At 37.8% G+C, this 22753-nt stretch overlaps 1 protein-coding gene across 10 annotated transcripts in view; it reads left to right on the top strand.

The window, feature by feature from the left end:
• The window catches only part of RCOR3 (REST corepressor 3), a 57712-nt gene that overhangs the window by 23204 nt on the left and 11755 nt on the right, over window positions 1-22753 (top strand). For 9 of the 10 annotated variants that reach the window (XR_004058758.1, XR_004058757.1, XM_030935814.1 and 6 more), the window contains 3 exons: window positions 7142-7360; window positions 13590-13667; window positions 22295-22352. Coding sequence is in view for 8 of the 10 variants with exons in the window: in XM_030935814.1 (XP_030791674.1) it covers window positions 7142-7360; window positions 13590-13667; window positions 22295-22352 (355 nt within the window). In the remaining 2 variants the exon portion in view is untranslated. The remainder of the gene's footprint in view (window positions 1-7141; window positions 7361-13589; window positions 13668-22294; window positions 22353-22753) is intronic. The other variant, XM_030935815.1, reaches the window with a different exon arrangement.

Here is a 22753-nt window from a genome sequence, read left to right as displayed (position 1 = left end):
ATACTTTATTTAAATGGAATTATATTTATGTATTCTTCAGTACTTGCCTTTTGTTATTTTTGCGATTCATTTTTATTGCTATATTATAGTGTTCCATTGTATACATATATTGCAACTTATTCACTCTCCAATTAATAAACTTAATTTCCAGCTTTTTATTATGCACACTGCTGATATGAACATGTTCTGGATACACATGTCTTAGAGTTCCTTTGGTACAATAGTTCTCAGCTAGGTTTAGCACTGACCCCATAGGGGACATTTAGAAATTGTGGAGGTGTTTTCATTGTTACAGTGATTGTGGGGCATTTCAGTTGTTGAGTGGGCAGGAGAAACAGATGACAACTATATTGAAATGCAAAGCACAGATTGTTTCACCAAAATACCAACAGTGATTTATTGAGTAACAGTGTCCCAGGATTCTTTGGAATGGAGTCACTCTATTTTAGGGAATAGCCACATTAAACTTTCCTAGGTAATGGCAAATTGTTTTCTATAGCTGGTATACCTCCAGTAGGCTATGAGAATACCCATTGTCTACTTTCTTGCCAATGCTTGATCAGACTTTTAAAATGTTCCAAATCTGGCAATATGAGATGGCATTTCATTGTGTCCTCAGTTTCATTCATAGGTAACTACTGAGACTGTGTGTTTTTCTATCTATTAGCTGTTGTTAACATCTTTTTAAAAGTGTTTCGTTTGTGGAGTTTTTTGTTTTGTTTTGTTTTGTTTTAGAGACAGAATCTTGCTTGTTGCCCAAGCTAGTGTGCAGTGGTGTGATCATAGCCACTGCAGCCTCAAACTTCTGGGCTCAAATTATCCGCCTGCTTCATCCTCCCAAGTAGCTGGGATTGCAGACATGAGCCAGCATGCCTGGCTTGTAGTTTTTTATTTTTTCCACCTATTTTTCCACTTGATAGTTGTCTTTTTCTTGCAGATTGAATGTAAAATTTTTTCTTATTGAATTCTTTGTATATTCTGGATACGAGTCCTTTGGTTAACAGCAAAGATCTTTTACCAGTTTGCGGTTTGTCTTTTTACTCTCTACAGGGAAGTAAACAGCTATTTCATCAAAAGCATATAAATTTTAAATTTATTATTTATTTATTTATTTATTTATTTGAGACAGAGCCTCACTCTGTCGCCCAGGCTGGAGTGCAGTGGTACGATCTCAGCTCACTGCAAGGTCCGCCTGCCATGCTGGCACTACAGGCGCGGGCCACCATGCCTGGCTAATTTTTTTTTTTTTTTTTTGTATTTTTAGTAGACAGGGTTTCATCATGTTAGCCAGGATGGTCTCGATCTCCTGACCTCAGGATGCGTCCGCCTCACCCTCCCAAAGTGCTGGGATTACAGATGTGAGCCACCGCGCCCGGCCAATTTTAAATTTAAATTCCAGTATTCTTTTACATTTTCTTTTGAAAGTTTTAAACTTTTTCTCCTGAAGTCCTTGCTGTAGCAGTAAATAAGTTCATGTTGTAAGGTAGAGATCCTTTATTTATTTATTTATTTATTTATTTATTTATTTATTTAACAGTTGGGGGTCTTGTTTTGTCACCCAGGCTGGTATGCAGTGACACAATCATAGCTCACTGCTGCCACAGATTCCTGGGCTCAAGCCATCCTCTTGCCTCCTAAGTAGCTGGGACTACAGGCATGCACCACCACACCCAGCTAATTTTTTTTTTTTTTTTTTTTTTTTTTTTGTAGAGATGGGGTCTTGCTACATTATCCAGACTGGTCTTGAGCTCCTGGGCTCAAGTGATCCTCCCATCTTGGCCTCCCAAGGTGCTGGGATTATAGGTGTGAGCCACCATGCCTGGCTGTTTATTTTTTTAATATGGAATTGAATATCTTTTTCAACTGGTCTGCAGTACCAGCTTTATTATATATGAGGCTTATGCATATGCCTGGCTCTCTGTTCTACTTCTGTTGTCAGTTAAATATTCCTTGCTAATCCCACATTTTTTCAGTTACTTATAGTAAACCTCTTAAGTCTTGATAGTTCTGGGGTAAGTTCTGCTATTTGGTGGTTCTTCTTAAGGAGTGTGTACCTGAACTAGTTAGCATCACCAATATAATTTGAATAGAACATATGTTAGGGAACATTTTTCTGATTGTAAAGAGAATGGTTTTTGTTTCAACATCAGGTAGGATGTTATTAAAGGTTTTTGACTCATTCACATTGCTGGTAGTTGATGCTAGCTGTAGGTTGGAGCAATTCCATTTGGCCTCTCCAATTTGGTGGTCTCTGAGTAATCTGACTTCTTGCCATAATGACTGGTTTCCTCCAAAGTAATCAATCCCAGAAGCACTAAGTGGAAACTACTCAGCTGTTTCTGGCCCAGCCTTGAAAGTTACTCAGTCACTTCTCTTGCATTCGGTGGTTATAAATGAGTCACTAAAGTTGGTTCAGATCAGAGGGAAAGAATATAGACCCCTGCTTCCCCATGGCAGGAATGTTGAGGAATTTGTTGACATGTTTTAAACCTCCAAGCCCAGAGTATGGAATTTTCATAAATGTTTTCCCATGTGTGCTTAGGGATATTATCTTGGTAACAAGGTTTTATATATGTCCATTAATTTAGGTTTGTCAGTTCTGTGGTTGAAATCCATATTCTTACTGCTTGTCTACTTGATAGCTTGGTTGTTGTTGTCTGCTTATGTGATCAGTTATTCTGATCACTCAGTTATTGAGAAGTAGTTCTTTATATGTTGAAGTTAGTGTTATTAGGTGCATACAGATTGTTTTATCTTGCTGCTGAATTATGCCTTTCATCATTATCTAGGGTCTCTTGTATTGGCTTCCACCTTGAAGATAATTTTGTCTGTTATGTCAATAGCTCCACCATTTTTCTTCTGTTAGGTATTTGCCTGGTTTATCTTTATCATTTTACTTTCAACATTTCTGTGTCCTCACATTTTAAGTATGTGTCTTTTTTTTTTTGTGTGAGACGGAGTCTCGCTCTGTGGCCCAGGCTGGAGTGCAGTGGCCGGATCTCAGCTCACTGCAAGCTCCGCCTCCCGGGTTTACGCCATTCTCCTGCCTCAGCCTCCCGAGTAGCTGGGACTACAGGCGCCCGCCACCTCGCCCGGCTAGTTTTTTTGTATTTTTTTAGTAGAGACGGGGTTTCACCGTGTTAGCCAGGATGGTGTACATCTCCTGACCTCGTGATCTGCCCGTCTCGGCCTCCCAAAGTGCTGGGATTACAGGCTTGAGCCACCGCGCCCGGCCTAGTATGTGTCTTATAAGGAGCAGATAGCTGAGCGTATGTATTAGTATTTTATCTGAAGAGTTTAGCCCATTTGTATTGATCATGTTTAGCTGATGTATTTTTGTTCTTTCTTATTTTTACCTTCGATTCGACTTGCTTTTCCTAGTCTTCTTTCCCTTCGTTCATGTCCTATTTTTGGGGATTAAGGATCCATTTCTTATTCTGTTTTCTTTCCCTCTCTGTCTCTACTTGTTTGGGATGTTTCTATATTTTCTTTTTTTTTTTTTCTTTGTTTGAGACAGAGTCTCGCTTTGTCACCCAGGCTGGAGTGCAGTGGCGCAATCTCCGCTTACTGCAACCTCTGCCTCCCGGGTTCAAGCGATTCTCCTGCCTCAGCCTCCCGAGTAGCTGGGACTATAGTCGCATGCCACCACACTTGGCTAATTTTTTGTATTTTTTGTATTTTTTTTTTTTTGAGACGGAGTCTCGCTGTGTCTCCCAGACTGGAGTGCAGTGGCGTGATCTCGGCTCACTGCAAGCTCCACCTCCCGGGTTCACGCCATTCTCCTGCCTCAGCCTTCCAAGTAGCTGGGACTACAGGCGCCCTCCTCCACACCCGGCTAATTTTTTGTATTTTTAGTAGAGACAGCGTTTCACCGTGTTAGCCAGGATGGTCTCAATCTCCTGACCTTGGGATCCACCTGCCTCGGCCTCCCAAAGTGCTGGGATTATAGGCGTGAGCCACCACGCCTGGCCATTTTTTGTATTTTTAATAGAGATAGGGTTTCATCATGTTAGCCAGGATGGTCTCGATCTCCTGACCTTGTGATCCGCCCCCCTTGGCCTCCCAAAGTGCTGGGATTACAGGCATGAGCCACCACGCCTGGCCGGGGTGTTTCTATATTTCTATTCTTATTGTATACTCTGAAAATTTTATCCTGCATATTTAATTTAAAATCGAATATTGATGTCTTTATTGACTTTCTGATTAATAGAAGGCCCTTAGAATGCTTTGACTCCATCCACTACCATCCTGATTTATATACTAGTTTTGTCCACAGTTTGTTACATCTTGGTTTTTTAAATCTCACAAATCAAACATATAGTCTGTTTTATTTAGATTTACCCACATTTTAACTTCTATTTTGCCCACCATTCTTTCCTGAATCTAAGGGCTTTCTTTGAAAATAATTTCCTTTTTCCTGCAGTATATCCTTTAGAAGCTCATTTAGTGAAGACCTGTTGGTCATAAACAGATTTTTTGAGACCTGGGTTTAAAGTGCGTTGTTCTAGAGAGGAGTTGCATTTGCTTCTGTTGTTTCTAGGCACTACCAATGTAAGATACTTTAAACTAAAATCTTGATTTGGGGTTTTTCAGACAAACAGATCATATAAATTTAGGCCCCAAATCTGCCTGAATGGAGGACTGTGGTTGGGACACTTTTGGGAGACTCTTTTTTGGTTTCTTTCCACCCAGCCAAGAGTGAGATGGGCATGACTCCCATTAATCACCCCCTCCCTCTACAGAGCAGGGGTGTTTTTTTCTACTTCACAAAATGATGGAGTTCCCCTTTTAGCATGCTGGCTTATCTCCTGTGCCCTGCACCTGTTGTCCATTGAAGCCTGGCTTTAGTCAAATGACAACCACTGCATATTTAATTCTCCCTCTGGATTCTTGCTTTCTCATCATTTCTGGTGTCGGAAGAATTTCCTTACTTCCCTGCCAGCTCAGAAGTGAATGTTAAAAGACTTTTAAAAAATGTTTGATCCAGCAGTTTTAGTAGTGCCCTACTGGGAGGAGTTTCTCTGAACATCAGATCCGCCATCTGTTGCTTGGAGTTAGCTTCGAGCAATTAAGTGGATTATGCTTCATAATAAATTTTTAGTGGGTGCAGTGGCTCACACTTGTAATCCCAGCACTTTAGGTGGCCAAGGCAGGTGGATCACCTGAAGTCAGGAGTTGAAGACCAGCCTGCCTAATATGGCGAAACCCCATCTCTGCTAAAAATACAAAAATTAGCTGGGCATGGTGGCGGGTGCCTGTAATCCCAGCTACTCAGGAGGCTGAGGCAGGAGAATTGCTTGAACCTGGGAGGCGGAGGTTGTAGTGAGCCAAGATTGCACCATTGCACTGCAGCCCGGGCGACAGAGCAAGACTCCATCTCAAAAAAAAAAAAAAAAAATTTTTTTTAAATGAATTTTACCAAGAGTTCCTTTTCTAAGAAATTGGAGTATTAGGCCGGGCGTGTTGACTCATGCCTATAATACTAGCACTTTGAGAGCCCGAAGTAGGCGGATCACTTGAGTCTAGGAGTTTGAGACCAGCCTGGGCAACATGGTGAGACTCCTATCTCTACAAAAAAAGAAAAATTAGCCAGGCATAGTGGCACACACCTGTAGTCCTGGCTACTCAGGAGGCTGAGCTGGGAGGATCACTTGAGCCCAGGAGGTCAAGGCTACATTGAGCAGTGCTCATGCCACTGCACTTAACCTGGGTGACAGAGTGAGACCCTGTCTCAAAAAAAAAAGGCCAGGCGCAGTGGCTCACGCCTGTAATCCCAGCGCTTTGGGAGGCCTAGGCGGGCGGATCACGAGGTCAGGAGATCGAGACCATCCTGGCTAACACAGTGAAACCCCATCTCCACTAAAATTACAAAAAAAAAAAAAAACTAGCCGGGCGTGATGGTGGGCGCCTGTAGTCCCAGCTACTCGGGAGGCTGAGGCAGGAGAATGGCATGAACCTGGGAGGTGGAGCTTGCAGTGAGCCGAGATCGGGCCACTGCACTTCAGTCTGGGCGACAGAGTGAGACTCCGTCTAGAAAAAAATAAAAAATAAAATTGGATTATTAAATATATTCATTGAAATAATCTTCAACCTAAAAGATATAGTTTCTAATAGATTATTCTTTCAGAATAATCTATTTTTATATCATACTTTAAGAACAAGCTATAATGAAATAATGCTTAAAACTTTACAGTCATCATTGTTACACTTTTTAAACCTCTTCCGAGGCATAAATTTACTTTTATTTTAATCATAGATTTGGAAGTTAGAAATATTTTCAAGGTTAAGATAATTGTGTCCCTTTTAACCTTCAGAGGCATAGTTTTCTTTCAGCAACTGTGAAGTGAAAATGAAATGTTATTTCTCTTTAACCAGCTGTCTAATCTGCTACGTGTCATAATTTCTAAATTGCCCCCTTTTTTCTTTCTAATTTTTATTTATTTATTTATTTACTTATTTTTATTTATTTATTTTTCTTGAGACGGAGTCTCGTTCTGTCGCCAAGGCTGGAGTGCAGTGGCGCGATCTTGGCTCACTGCAACCTGCACCTCCTAGGTTCAAGCAATTCTCTGCCTCAGCCTCCCGAGTAGCTGGGATTATAGGTGCCCGCCACCACGCCTGGCTAATTTTTTGTATTTTTAGTAGAGACGGGGTTTCACTATCTTGGCCAGGCTTGTCTTGAACTCCTGACCTCGTGATTCACCCCCCTTGACCTCCCAAAGTGCTGGGATTACAGGCGTGAGCCACCGCGCCCGGCCTCTAGTTTTTATTTTTAGAGAAACTTTGCATTTAATAAGTTGGCTCCCCCCCGCCCTTTATTGTGGAGGAAAAATATATCATATCTTGAGTACATAGGAGAGTTTAGAGTCTAACTTATTTTTTCACTTATTCCTAGTCTTCTGGGCCTAAAAATCAAACATTTGAGTGGATTAAGCAAGGATATATTATGTTGTATGCTTTTCCCCCCAGTTGGTGAGTGCTATGTGTGTATGTGTTTGGACTTGTACATAATATATAATTGGTTAGAAGTGTTTTTTTATGTGTACTTACTGCAGCAGATACTTCCACTATTAATAGACTGTTTTCACTTTATACATTTGTGAAAACCAAGTGACCTGTTATTCTGCTTTTATTCTCTTAGGGTAATACTGAACAACCTGTCCAAACTAGCAAGATTGGACTTGGAAGAAGAGAGTATCAGAGTTTACAACATCGTCATCATTCTCAGCGTTCTAAGTGCCGTCCACCTAAGGGCATGTATTTAACCCAGGAAGATGTGGTAGCAGTTTCCTGTAGTCCCAATGCAGCCAACACCATCCTGAGGCAACTGGACATGGAGTTGATCTCCCTAAAACGTCAGGTATTTTATAAAAATAATATTTTTAATGATTATGTGCATTTTGGCTGTCCACCTTTACCTAGGTTGAACTCAGTTGTTTGCAGATTTTTCTTAGCCATCCACTTACGCAAGTTTCATTTTTTAAAATTTATCTTATGTCCAACTTAGAAGATACCTCTGCCTGTTTATATTTGAATCCCAGCATTGCTGCCTGTTAGTTCTGTGGTCTTGGGCAAATTATATAACCTCTGTAAGCTTCAACGTTCTATCTATAAAATCGGGGATAATAATCATTCTTCTCTTGCAGGTTATTGGGAATTATTTGCAATGATACATTTAGATTGTTTAGTAGTGCTTGGCACATTTTGAATGCTTAGTGAATAATGGTTGTTGTCTGCATCATCATCATCATCATTATCATCATCATCATTATCAGTAGTAGTAGTACTGGTAGTATTGTAAGGGCAGCATCATCATAATCAGTTAGTAGTTAAAAATCAGCATCTAGACTCAGTGGACCTGTTAAGTTCTAACCCTGGCTATACCATCTCCTTCCTGTGTAACCTTAGAGGAGCTCTTTAACTTCTCTCAGCCTCAGTTTTCTCATCTGGAAATGTGGATAATATTGTAGTGGTTGAGAGGAATTAAACAAGATAATATATGGTAAGTGCTTAAAACAGTGCCTGGCACATATTAAGTACTCAGTTATTCATTGTTATTAGATCTCTGGCCTTTCTTAGTTGTCATTTCCTATTTTTTTTTGTTTTGTTTTGTTATTTTTTTCTAATCCCTTAAATCTAGATATTCTTCTAAATCTGTACTTTCTTGGTCTATATCAGCCAACCCTATACTCTATGCCAGTGACTTCTGAGTCTTATTTCTCAAGCTGTGACTTTTCTCAAGCTTCTTAGCTATAGTTCCAGCTACCTACTAGGTCTTCTCCTAAAAGATTTTTTTCTCTGTTTTCTGTCTGTTGAAACATCAGAATCATCTTTTATTCATCCCCTGCTGTTATCACTTTCCCAACACATGTAAACCAAAGTGGTAACCAAGTTATGTGAGTTTTATCTCTGAAATTTCCTTTAAATCAATTCCCTCTTTTTTATTTCATCCCTACTGCCCATTTAGGCTCTTGCTCTCACTAGCCTGACAATAACTATCTTGTTGATTCTTTTTTTTTTTTCCCTTATTTTTAAAAATTTTTTGTAGAGAAAGGTTCTCGCTCTGTTACCCAGGCTTGTCTCAAACTCCTGGGCTCAAGCAATCTTCCTGCCTGTGCCTCAAAGTGCTGAGATTATAGGCATGAGCCACCACGCTTGGCCTCTTGTTGATTCTTTCTGTTACTTCTCTTTAGCTGGAGGTTACACATTGTTGCCAGTGTTATCTTTTTAAAGTACTGGTCTGATCACTGTCACTCATCTTAAACCTCTTTGTTAGTTTCTACTTGCCTTTAGCAGGTTACAGTAGAGGTAGACAAATCACATTAAGAAATTTTCCTGAGTTAGGAAACTACTGAAGGACTTTGAAAAGGAAAGGTGGACCATGGTCATATTTACATTTTTCAGTGATATCTTTTGCATTTTCTTGTGTGTGTTTTTTTTTTTTTTTTGCTTTTTTTTGTAATTGCTTTACAAAATATTCATCCTTAGCTTATCACTGTATATTTAGTTAATATTACAGTAGTCCTCCCTTAATCCGTAGTTTCACTTTCCATGGTTTCAGTTACCTGCAGTACACTACAGTAAGATATTTTGAGAGACAGACTATATTCACATAACTTTTATTGCAGTATATTGTTGTAATTGTTCTATTTTTAATTCGCTATTGTTACTCTCTTATTGTGTCTAACTTATAAATTAAACTTTATCATAAGTATGTATATACAGGGAAGAACAGTACAGGTTGAGCATCCCTAATCTGAAAATCTGAAATGCTCCAAAATTTGAAACTTTTTGAGCACAGACATAATGCTCAAAGGAAATGGTCATTGGAGCATTTTGGATTTTGGGTTTTCGGATTAGGGATGTGCGACTGTTACATATTATGCAAATATCCCAAAATCCCCTGAAATTTGAAACACTTCTGGTTCCAAGCATTTTGGATAAGGGAATACTCAACCTGTATATGTTATGATTTGGTACTATCCACAGTTTCGGGCATCCACTGGGAGTTTTGGACTGTATCCCCTGCGGATATGGGAGGACTACTGTATTCTACTGCTTACAAAATGTTAAGAACCTTGCAACAGTATAGTGTGGGATCAAGATTCTCTATCTTAAACATGTTCAGATTTTTCAAATTCCTTGGTCCTGGTTATTCACCCAAACTGCTTTTCTGTTTCTCTTTTCCTTCCTTAATAAACATAGGCCACATTTGCTTCCTCTGCTTTCTTACCAAAACTTATTCTCCAACCTTTCTTTTTTTTTTTTTTTTTTTGAGACGGAGTCTTGCTCTGTCGCCCGGGCTGGAGTACAGTGGCCGGATCTCAGCTCACTGCAAGCTCCGCCTCCCGGGTTCACGCCATTCTCCTGCCTCAGCCTCCCGAGTAGCTGGGACTACAGGCGCCCTCCAGGTCGCCCGGCTAGTTTTTTTGTATTTTTAGTAGAGACGGGGTTTCACCATGTTAGCCAGGATGGTCTTGATCTCCTGACCTCGTGATCCGCCCGTCTCGGCCTCCCAAAGTGCTGGGATTACAGGCTTGAGCCACCGCGCCCGGCCTCTCCAACCCTTTCTAATCTAGATTCTGCCCCTTATGATATTCCAGTTCTACTGAAACACCTCTTTGAAGGTCATTTATGGGCTGACATGGTGGCTCATGCCTGTAATCCCAACACTTTGGGAGGCCAAGACAGGAACATCACTTGAGGCCAGGAGTTTGACCCCAGCCTGAGCAATATAGTGAGACTTCATCTCTATAAAAAAAATTTTTTTAAATAGTCAAGTGTGGTTGTGTGTATCTGTAGTGGAGTCCTACAAGAGAGGCTGAGGTGAGAGGATCGCTTGAGCCTGGGAGTTCAAGGTTTACAGTGGGAAAAAAAAAATCATTTATGAACAAGTGGCCACATCTAAGGCTGCCTTCTTGGTTTTTAACTACTGTGACTACTCAGTAATGTTTGACACTGTCAACCATTACTTTAATTCTGGAATTTCTTTCACTTGACTTTGTGACTGTCTTGAGTATGTGTGTGTATAGTACATATGTAATAGTACATATTTAGAAGGCAGCTACGCTCACCACTATACCACCAACGCATCTCATATTTGATTAAATGCTTAGCCTTTAGTCAAACTATGAATGCAAGACACCTATCTTCCAAACCACAGCAGTCCTCTTTAGAAAACTTCTAAATCATCTGCTGTAATACTTTAAAAACGCTAAAAATAATAAGGAATAAAGTGTACTCAGTCACCTGTATTCATACTTCACTACTACTCCTACACTTACGGACTATTTTTATTGATTTTTTTTAGAAGGCACTTTAAGCTTTAACTTCCTAATTTGGTTATTCATTTGATGTGTGACAGTAAAGGTTTGCACTCATGGGTTTACAAATCCTGTTAACCACTGCTACTTTTATGTCACAAACATCTCATATGCCGTGTTCAAACTGAATTCTTCCACACTCACCCTAGTTATCTGTTCCACTTTTTGTATTCTCTGTCTCAGTGAGTAGTGCCACATACTCTGAATTACTGAAGCCAGTGACTAGTTAGCCTTAATTCCTCCTAATTCCTCCTAACCACAATCAAGTGTTTACAAAGATGTCTTGGCTGGGTGCAGTGGCTCATGCCTGTAATCCCAGTACTTCTGGAGGCCGAGGCGGGTGAATCATGAGGTCAGTAGTTGAAGACCAGCCTTGGCCACCATGGTGAAACCCCGTATCTACTAAAACTACAAAAATTAGCCAGGCACGGTGGCAAGTGCCTGTAATCCCAGCTACTCAGGAGGCTGAGGCAGGAGAATTGCTTGAACCCCGGGTGGCAGAGGTTGCAGTGAGCCGAGATCATGCCACTGCACTCCAGCCTGGGTGACAGAGTAAGACTCTGTCTTCAAAAAAAAAAAGTCGTAATTTTGTTTCCAAGGCATTTCTTTAATCTCTGTATACCACTACCTTCATTCCTACAGTTTTAATGAAAGTTTTCTTAATTATTTATTATTTCTCACCTGGATTGTTAATTTCCATCCTCTTTACCCTATTCTGTTCTTCACATTACTACCAGAAGTGTCTTTCTAAAAGGCAGATATGATCATTTTGTTCCCTTGGTTAAAAATCCTTTAGCCTAAAGTTAAAATTCCTTGGTCTGACCCCGGCCTAACTTACTGCCTTTGCCTTAGGGCTTTTCTGTCTTCCTAAGTGTTATTCTGCCTGGAATGCAATCCCTCCTCCCAAGCTTGTCTGCCAGTTTAATTTAAAACTCAGTTTAGCTGTCCTTTTCTTTGGAACACTTTCCCTAATCTTCCCTACCACCTGTTCATCAACATGCATAGAAGCACATTTACTCTCTCATTCTTTCTTTCTCTCTCCGAGTCTATGTTAGGTGTTTTAGCGTTTATCATACTTTTATATTTACTTATCTTCCCACTATTCTATGAAATCCTCGAGAATTGAGACTTTACATTTTATCTCTATATGTCTATCTAACATGGCCAGCTGACTACCCTTGAATCATCCTAGATTTTATGCATTTTAGCTGTGGCTTTAAGGTCTCTAGTGAAAAAAGTTCATAAATTATAAGTATTTCGCTGTCCATACTAGGAGGGAAAAACAGAGGAAAAAAGTAAACAATCCTAACCCTTAAATGGAGACTAATAATACTGCTAGTAGAGTAGAAGTTAAAAACTTGGTATGATTTAAATTCAGGTTGTATCTCCTAGCCTTAGGAAGGTTTCTTAACTTGGCTGTGCCTTATATTCCTCATCTGTAAAAATGGTTATAAGTAGAGTCTGTTCTGCTATAACTTTTTTTGAAAATGTGGAGTTGTTCTAATGCAATTAATATACTTGGGAATAATTTGAGCATAACATGAATTGTTTGTTTATGTATGATTTTTGTCAGCAAAACAAAATGTACTCAGCTGAACTGAGCACGCACACATCTCAAACATGTACCAGCTACCTCATTTCACTGTGTGTTATGAACCATGCATATATGGTGTTAAAACTTTTCATCTGATTTCAAGTAACATTCCTACCACTTCCACAATAATTCACAAACTACAACCATTTTGACTCCCACTTCCATAAGCAACCTTCAGGTCTTTTTTTCAAGGTAAAGTACTGTCTTTGTTGTAGCATTTATGGATTAAAAAAATCATTTAGAATGTATAAAACTGTGTTGCCATTTTTGTTAGGTTCCTGTCTTATGTGTCATTGAAGTTTAAATGTTGTGTCCCAACCTCCTTTTCCCTACAAGCCCTGTGGTTTTTATTATGAATTTTGCACAGCACACTGACCTTTTTTTTTTTTTTTTTTTAAGACAGGGTCTTGCTTTGTCGCCTAGGCTAGAGTGCATTGGCATAATCACAGCTCACTATAACCTTGAACTCCTGGGCTTAAGCAATCCTCGCACCTCAGCCTCCTGAATAGCTAGGACTACAGGTTCATGCCACCATGCTCAGCTAATTTTTTTTTTTTTTTTTCTCCATAGAGACAGGTTCTCACTATATTGCCAGGGTGGGCTCAGACTCCTGGCCTCCCAAAACACTAGGATTTTAGGCATGAGCTACTGTACCTGGCTAGTTCAGTGACTTTTAATGTATTTGTCATGTTATAGCAGAACTGATTGTACTTACCTCACAGAGTGGTTTTGAGAATTAAGTGATTTATTACATATAAAGGACTGAGAATGATGTTTTATACATAATAAATACCTAATAAATGTTAGCCACCATCATCATCATTATTATTGGAAAAATTCTTATTTAGTCAGAACACTATGGTAATGAGAAAAATTGATGGAATTTAATTCCTATGTATGCCAGGTGTCTTTGGTTATAAAAGTTGATGCTAAAAGATATTCAAGACCATGATATTCAAAGATATTCAGAGTCTTTTAGTCTCTTAGATGTTTAATTAGTTCATACGTGTATAAGTTGAATTAGTGGCATGTCATACCCTAAGTGTGATTAGTATGACTATTCTAAAATAAAATTTAAGAGGGTTTTGGAATATATTCTTTTCACTTATTGAGTACTCACAAATTTACCTAAGTACGCGATCTGATTCACATTTGGGGTTATTTTGTTGAAGGTTCAGAATGCTAAGCAAGTAAACAGTGCACTTAAACAGAAAATGGAAGGTGGAATTGAAGAATTCAAACCTCCTGAGGTATGTTATTGAAGGATACATGTGATTAAGTATAGTGAAAACTTGTTTTTTTTCAGTTGTCCAGTGTCCAAGTACTATTTTGGTCACATGCATCATTAATACTTTGAAGGTTTCATAGTATGGATAAATTATTATGTCTCTATTTTTTTATTTAGATGATCTTATGAGGCTTGGTTAATCATTTTGTATTTAAGTTAAATTATTTATTTCCTGCCCTTAGAAATTCATAGCAAGCAAAGTAATTAGGGAAAATAGTAATAGGAACAGTGTATGTGAAACTAGAAGCTCATTGATGAGCATGCTAGTGCATTTCTGGGTCTACAGCAATGTTTGCTGAAAGCCCTTTCCTGCTTGTGTGAATTGGTAACACAGCAAGAAAAATATGAAAACAAGCTAGATTATTTTAACAAATTTTTATTTTAATTTAAGATAATTGTCTTTGGCTCAGCTTCCACTTATGATTTTAGTATGCGGACTTACAGTCTTGTACTTACAAAAACAAGGTATAGATTGACCATTTTCTCAAGTCTTCTATTTCAGTTGAAACCTAAATATGTTTTTGATATTTGTGGTAATTATAGGGGTACTTATATTCCCTTAAAATCCAATCAGGTCTTTTTCTAGGAGCTTCTACTATATCTTTTTTCTCTCTTTAACATTTCCATATTATGCTCCATATCCTGGATTTGCCTTTCTGTGTATGTGATAATCAAATAATCTTATTTGGTCTTATTGGGACTTTTTTTCCCCAGAAGGGGAAAAGAACTTAGTTGACTGAAATATCTACAGATGAAATTTATGTGAGGGCTATGGGGAGGCAGAACGTAGTACTTCAGAAATTATGTACCACATGCCATCTTCGTTATCAGTGTCTTTCAGAAAGGAAGACTTACGAAAAAAGTTGTTTTTCATTGTTTTGAATAATCTCTTTCAAGAAGGTTAGGTTATGGAAAAGAGTGAAAAATAATACAAAACGGGTATCTCGTTCCTGGCCCACAGGTAAAGTGACAAACATTCTAGTAACAGTTATTTAAGGATAATATAATACAAAAAATTACTATCTTATTTTGTTATATTATTGCAACAAAAATTATTTTAATTTGTATTATGCATTAAAATGCATGAACGCAAACAATTTTAAATGTCTATAATTTTGTAATCTAAAACTTAAATACTGCAGATATTAAAAACATTATGAGAATAGCAGGAAGAACTTTATACTAGCAAGTGTGAAAAATAAAATGTAGAAATTCCTAAGAAAATGTGTCTTATCAAAATTGCCTGAAAAAGAAAGAAAAGCTGAATAATTGGTAATCATGAAGTAAAACGAAATAATAATTAACATTTTTCTCTCATAAGAAAACTTCAGACCCAGACAATTTTACAAAAAACATTTACTAAATTTTCAAGAAAAGGATAATTCTCATCTCAGATTTTTCCATAAAATTACAGGACAGCCTCACTCATTAACTTTATATAAAGAAAGATGCGAAAGTCCAGTAGCATTTTATAGCTTCTCTATGTGCTATCTCATTTGATTTTTATGTAAATCCATAAAGCTAGGTGAACCAGATACTATTATTTTACATGAGGAAACTGGAAATCAGGGAGGTTAACCAACTTTTTCAAGGTGACAAAACTGGTAAATAATGAAACTCTGGCTATATCTGATCTTTTTAGAGTCCTGATTGGATTTCTATATTAGTATATGTCATGTTGCCTCTTAACATTTGGAAGTTTTTATATAATAGCAAAATTATATATTACATTTCCACATTTTAATGCAGCTATTGGGTGAGAAGTTATCAAACATTTATTGTAATTTTTGATTTATTATAAAAATAATGATCAAAATAAAATAGCCAAAATGTTAACACTCCATCATCCATATATTGAAGTTTGGATATTACTTTGGGTTGATATATTGAACTTATATGATGTGAAAAATGTATATATGTTGTATGATCTAGAGAGTCCCCAGGATACATTTATATTTGTCATATTGTCCTTACTGCTTTGGGGAGGAAGGCAACTTGAATTTCAGATTAACAATTACAGTAAAGAGCTTGAAGAATCAGGTAATCTATCCCCTTACCTTTAGTTTAAACCATATCTAATCAAAGAATGTTAATAAGCTTTGGAATAATTACAATAAGCCATGAAATGAAGTAACTCTACTAAAAGTAAGCTGTTACTAAAGTGCTTTACTTATTAATTTGGTTGTATTTCTTATTTTCATTTAGGGAAAAATTTGTTGAAGAAAGTCCATTCACTTCCACAAGTATTTACTGACAACTATTTCATATGAGGCACTGTGTTAGGCCCTGTGAGAAGTGTGTGGGAAGAGGGAACACATAAAGATGTGGACAAGATGATGTGATTTTTCCACCTACTCCAAAAAAAAAAAAAGAACTTGCAGTCTAGATGTTATAAGACAAACTGATAAAAGTTGTATGATAGATTTATAAGCAAAGTATACAGGGAAACAAGTGGGCATTATTCATTCTGGCAAGGACAGTTAGAGAAGACTTCTTAGAGGGAGAATACTGCAGCTGAGGTTTGAAGGATAAGAGGGATTTTTTGCACATACAAAAATGACCAAAGAAGTCATTCCAAGCTGAGGGAATAATAAGAGCAATGGTTTGGTGTTGAACAGTACATTAAAAAATGTAAATCTAGTAGGGGAAAATTAAAAGCCCTTTTAAAAATGAGTCAACAGTTATTCCCTGAGCACTTACTATGTGCTCATTATTGTGCTAATTAATTGCTATTGAGGATTCCATGGAAATGTAAAACAGTCTTTTCTCAAGAAGCATATTGTCTACTTAGGAAGGCAAACTTGGATGCAGAGGAGTGAACATGGTATATGAGAGATGTTAGGAGGGCTGAGTAGGGGCATCTTTGTGATAAACATCAGTGGGCAAGGCCAGAGTATAAAGTCCTTGTGAAAGCCAGAAAGAGAAGTTTGCTTTTTAAATTAAGTCAAATGGAAAGACCCTGTAGTTTCTTTAGTACAGAAGGATGTAAAGAAAATTTTTAATTATAGGAAAGTTATGACATTATGCAGGATAAATTAGAACAGGAAAACTTTATAGCTGCTAAAATATTAAGCATGTAAGTTGTAAATGATAAAGGGGTATCAGTAGGGTTGGGTATTAGTTATAGGAATGGAAGCAAGCAGTAAACCCAAAGAACATTGCAAGGTAGGGAAATTAATATGTCTCCTTGAAAGTATGTGAGAGTGTTGAGGGTGTCGCTGGTATGTCTTCTGCTTTTTGTTTTGGATGGAGGTAAATGGGTAGGTGGAGGAAAGATTGATGAATCCAGAAGGAAGAATAAGTGTAACTGAAAAGGGAGTGCTTTTTGAAGCTATAAATTCTCCATCTATGGTTGTTCTCCTGCAAAGGTGGAATTTTCAGCATCAAGTAGAAGGTTTAACTTGGTGACCTTTTCCACCTCTTTCAACTTAGAGGCAGTATGAATCTACCACTGACGAAAATGGGAAAGATGTGAAAACAATTTAGCAGGGAAAGGATGGAGTAAAAATGCCGAATTCCCTAAGGATGTCATAGATAGTTCTAGAAGGCTTTTTGGGACCTTTGATATTGTTATATATTAGATTGTCTTATTTTATAATATTATTTTTAAAGCAACAGCATTTCAGATAGGTGTTTTTGTAGAAGAATATACTCTGTGATACCATACTGTAGCTAACTACAGCTACCACACAGTTTTAGATTCCTAGATATATTCTAGTTGTCCTTTCTTTAATCTCTACCAAAGTTTCTCAGATTTAAAAGACAATATTAAAATCAGTAACTTATGTGAGTCCTGTATATTTAAAATTTTCAACCCTATTTTTTCTTCACTCTTCCCCCTCTTCTGCTTCCACTTGTCACACACTGACTGTTTAATCCTATACAGTTTCAGCCATCCCTTCTGCATTTTTCTTTTTCTTTCTTTTTTTTTGAGACAATCTCACTCCCATCCTCCAGGCTGGAGTGCAGTGGCGTGATCTCGGCTCTCTGCAACTTCCATCTTCTGGGCTCACGTGATTCTCCCACCTTAGCCTCCTGAGTAGCTGGGACCACAGGCACACCACCACACCACCACACCTGGCTAATTTTTTGTAATTTTATTAGAGACAGGATCTTGCTGTGTTGCCCAGGCTGGTCTCAAACTCCTGGGCTCAAGTGATCCACCTGCCTCGGCCTCCCAAGGTGTTGGGATTACAGGTGTGAGCTACTGCACTCAGCCCCTTCTGCCTTTTTCCACTGAGCTGCCTCTTAATAAAGGTTAGCATTGGCACTGATGACCACTTGCCACAACTTTTAACTTCTCATTCCCCTTGCCTTTTTCTGAACCCTTGTTATAGATGACTACCCCTCTTTTTCTTCCTTTAACTTTTGGGAGGTTATGTTCTCTTTTATAACTCTTCTTCTGTTCCCTGGTTTGTCTTCTGTACATATAGGCATTCTCCAAGTTGTCCTCAAAATTAATTTCCCCTGTCTTGAATACACAATCTCATTGTTTTACTGTGTTAAAGTCATATCATATGTTCATTTAAATTACACAAATTTATCCAGACATTCAGTCAAATAAAAGAGAAAGAATGTTTAGCAATAGCAAGTGTAGTAGTGCTGGCAATTCTTCTTACACTCCATTTATTGAATGTATGCCCCACAGTGAGCAGTGGTGAACTGAGAATTCGGAATCCACTGTTTCTTTAGTCAGTCTTAGTTTCTGCATGCCTTCTGTGTGTCTCTTTGAACTGAGAGAGAATTTTGTGTGTGTGTGTGTGTGTGTGTGTGTGTGTGTGTGTGTTTGTAAAAAACAACACTACCCTAAATTCAAGCCAACAGCTTCATCTGTGGTTTAACTGAAAAACTAGTGGTCCATTCCAGTGCTGGAGGAATACCTGGCTGTGTGGGTGTGTTGAGAGACTGTGTGCCTGTCTCTGGCTACCTTTTTATAGACATTTAAAGAGTAATCTTGAAAAAAAATTAAAAAAAAAAAATTGTAGGCCAATTTTAGACCTGAGTAAGATATGAATGACTCCATTGTTTTTTCTTATAAAAATTTCCCCGACTCTTCAAAACTGTGTTTAAATAAATGAATCTGATTTTAGCCTCAAGTGGAACCTGAACTCCACCTGAATGTCTAATACCTCATTCTCATTGTATCCCAAATTAAATTAAATCTTAGCCTCACCTTCCCACATCTCCCACAGCAGCATTTCTTGATTTCTCAGGTTCTTAACAGCATTGTCCCTCTCCGAGCTTTCCAGGATTAAAGTCTTAATTTAGTTATGATCATACCCCTGATCCCTTGCCCCCAAACAAAACATAACTATTGCTTATTAAATTTAGTGTGAACTTATCAACCTTGAATTTTACTACCCTTCCAAAAGTGGATGGCCCTTATCATATTTTAATTTAGTTAAATATCACCAGCTTGCCAGGCTATCACTTCTTACTGACACAAATACTGTTTTCACTTACATGTGGATTGCCTTCCCATTATTTGCCTTTCAGAAGCTTTTCCTATTCTAAAACCCATCTCAGTCTTCAACCTTTCCTTGTTCTGTTTCCCCACTTAAATCATTGTGACTTTTTCTCCCGTCTTGAAATTCCCCCATATACTCTGTACTTTTTAAAGTTGTTTGTATTCATTCATTTTCTGATTTGTAAGCTTTCTGCAGTTTAGATGAAAAAAATTTTCATAATGCATGTTATTTTTTCTTTCATTTTTTGTTACCTTTTCATTAATGATACCTTTCCCTCCAGTTTCTTTCAGATTTAATAAACATGAATTGATCAACTTTTATTTGCTTAGGCAGTGTGCCAGATGCCTTTTTAGATATATTCTAAATATATCCTCATATTTAGTTACATTTAATCCTTAGAGCAACCTACAACATCGTTATTGCAAGTTGTATGTACAGAAGATCCTCAATATCCAACTCGTCATTCATCCATGTAATGCATGGAGAAGCAAAAATTGCCCAACAAGAACATTGACTAATAAACCAATCATTTATAAAATTAGACTCTACTCACCAACTCTTCCTAATTAACTTTAGCTGTTATCTGTCCCATTCACTGCATTATCCTTCTCTGTCACTCTCTTGCTAATACAGTGCAAATACAACACAAACCAAAATGAAATTGCATACTTTGCAAAAGATGAGAAACTTCATGAAGTCTGTTAAACTGCAAGAGAATGACATTAGTCACCTACAAAATTGTCAGATGAGTATCCAGCAGAATTAACCATTAAAGAAAAAAGTGATCACTCACAGGCAAGCACTTCACAAAAGAATAATTTGAGACCAAGTATTAAGAGAGGCCCTTGAGAAAATTATTTCAATAAGCCTTTAAAGCAAAAAATGACCCATTTTATGATCATGTAAATTACAAAGCCAAAGGATGTTGCACCATTGTATAGTCAGAAAAGATATGCCAAAAATAAAGTGTATTAAACAAGTCATTAACTATTTTTTAAAAAGAGCTAATTTCTACAGGGTTTAGTTTCACATTTCGGATTGAACTGCAGTCAACCTTTTATTTTTTTACCATTTACTATTTACTATAAAATATTTTGACCTATTTTAAATTGATTTCAGTGCTAGTTACCCTTGAGTACCAAGATCTTCTTTTATCCACCTTCCACAGCCAAGGTAGCATCAGATTGCCTGTGCATGAACTCAGTGTAAAGTTCCTTAGTGTAAAGTTAGGGTCTCAATTAACGATATATATCCCTTCTTAATAGAGTTCCTCCTCCATTCTTGTTACTCCCCTTTTGGGGGAACATATGTTTACCTAATTTTTCCTATCTCCTTTTTTTTTTTTTTCTTAACTTTTTTAGATTTGTTGTGCTCTTTTATTACTGTTTCTTTATGTCTCTCATAGTTTTTGTCCTATTCTCGCCTTTCTCTTTTCCTTTTTACTGTTTTTCCTTTGCCTCATCACCAGGTTCCTAACCTTGAGGCTTATACACTGTTTACTACCTCGCCTGCCCTACTGTCCATTTTTAATCTCTTCATCTAGAATACAGTGATTTGTTTTAGGTTTTTCTCTCGTTAACTCTTAAGTCCGTTTCTTTTTTACTTTTTCATTTTTCCTCTTTTTTTTTTAACTTTGGATTTTTGTTTCATTCTTCTTTCTGAGTACTTGCACCTCCTTACTTTTGGTGAGAAAGTTGGTGTTACCTAGAACCTCTGTGTGCTATAGAAACTCTTATTGCTAAGACCATGAGTGAGGTAAGACGTAAACGCCCCTTCTCAAAGGAAGCCCTCTTTCTGTTTTGCCCAACATGCCCAGGTATTACACGGAGCCACTTTATCTTGGTAGTTCCTTCTGCAAACCCCTGCATGTTGGTGTATTTATTTCTGTCCATCTACTGTCAAAGGTCCTTGATTTACCACTCAGTGGGTATACACTAATGAAGTCTGATTAGATATTTGCTGTTGTAATATTACCATACTGAAAATCCTAAATTTAGGATTTTTGTGGGGAGAAATATTGGGGGGGTCTTGAGAAAACATATTCTTGTCAGGATCACTTTCTGCTTCAGAAATTTAAAGAAATATTTTAGGACTTAGGCCTGTTCTGTAGTCCTATGATAATTTATACCACTGTTTTCAGGGATTAAGGATAGTTTAATCTTAAATATGAAGGGAAGAAATTTTGGAGTCATAAATCGTCTCTGAAGAAAATAAAGTTTCAGCTGGGTGCAGTAGCTCACGTTTGTAATCCCAGCACTTTGGGAGGCCCAGATGGGCAAGTCACTTGAGGTCAGGAGTTTGAGACCAGCCTGGCCAATATGGTGAAGCCTCATCTCCAGTAAAAATACAAAATTGGCCGGACGTGGTGGTGGGTGCCTGTAATCCCAGCTATTCAGGAGGCTGAGGCAGGAGAATCAATTGAACCTGGGAGGCAGAGGTTGCAGTGAGCCAAGATGATGCCACTGCACTCCAGCCTGGGCATCAGGGTGAGGAAGAAAATAAAGTTTCTTGCTTATGGCCAGAGGTTTGAGACCAGCCTGGCCACATAGTGAGACCTCATCGCTAAAAAAAAAAAAAAAAAATTAGCTGAGTGTGGTGGCAGGCGCCCATGGTGCCAGCCATTACTTGGAAGGCTGAGGTAAGAGGATTGCTTGAGCCTGGGATTTTGAGGTTGCTGTGAGCCGTGATCATGTCACTGCACACTCGGCCTGGGCAACAGAACAAGCCCCTGTCTCAAAAAAGAAAAAAAGGAAAGGAAAGAAAGTCTCTTAAATGTTTAAAACTAGGCTAAAATTCATAGCTGCAATGTGTGATAGGAATATCATAGTTGGAAAATGGGAGACTAATAGATTTTCTCACATTTTAATATCTCTAATTAGAGCATAAGTGCAAATGTTGTTCCTTCTCACAAATTGGTACATTTCCCTTTCATTATCTTTCTGCATGGGTAAAAGGTAATTCAAAATATGTATTTTTACTCTTTCTAAAAATGGAATCTTCATAAATCAGAGTTGTAGTAATCTCATGTCTGTGATTTTATGAAAATTAAAAAAAAAAATAAGCACTTTGGAAAATGTCTGTCTTCATATCCTCATTAGGAAACTTCTCTTTAATTTTGTAGTCAAATCAGAAAATTAATGCCCGTTGGACCACAGAGGAGCAGCTTCTAGCAGTGCAAGGTATATTAAAGATAAGCAGTTATTGTTGTTAATAATTATTTAATTTGTCATGAAAGGTGACTACCCTAGTTCTTCCCTTCCTTTAGAAATTGATCAAGAAAGGGCTCTTGTGCTTATCACAAAGTCCTGGTGACCAGGAATTCTGTGTTGTATTTGTGGATGTGACATACTCAAGTCTACGTACATTTTGAGTCCTGAACAGCACGTAATGCATTCTCGGCACTAAATAATTGATGGTGATAATTAAGCATGAAAAAGTCACATGGGCTCTCTGTGCTTTTCCTTTGATATTCCTGTAATTGGGTTCATTCTTACTATATATCATTCATTGATAACTCATAGTTAAAAGCATCAATAAACTGTAGATGTTTCTGATTTCTCTACTTTGTAAAATAGTGTTT

Source organism: Rhinopithecus roxellana, chromosome 8, assembly GCF_007565055.1.
Source record: "Rhinopithecus roxellana isolate Shanxi Qingling chromosome 8, ASM756505v1, whole genome shotgun sequence".
Taxonomy (NCBI): Eukaryota; Metazoa; Chordata; class Mammalia; order Primates; family Cercopithecidae; genus Rhinopithecus; species Rhinopithecus roxellana.
This window is presented reverse-complemented; position numbering and strand designations above follow the sequence as displayed.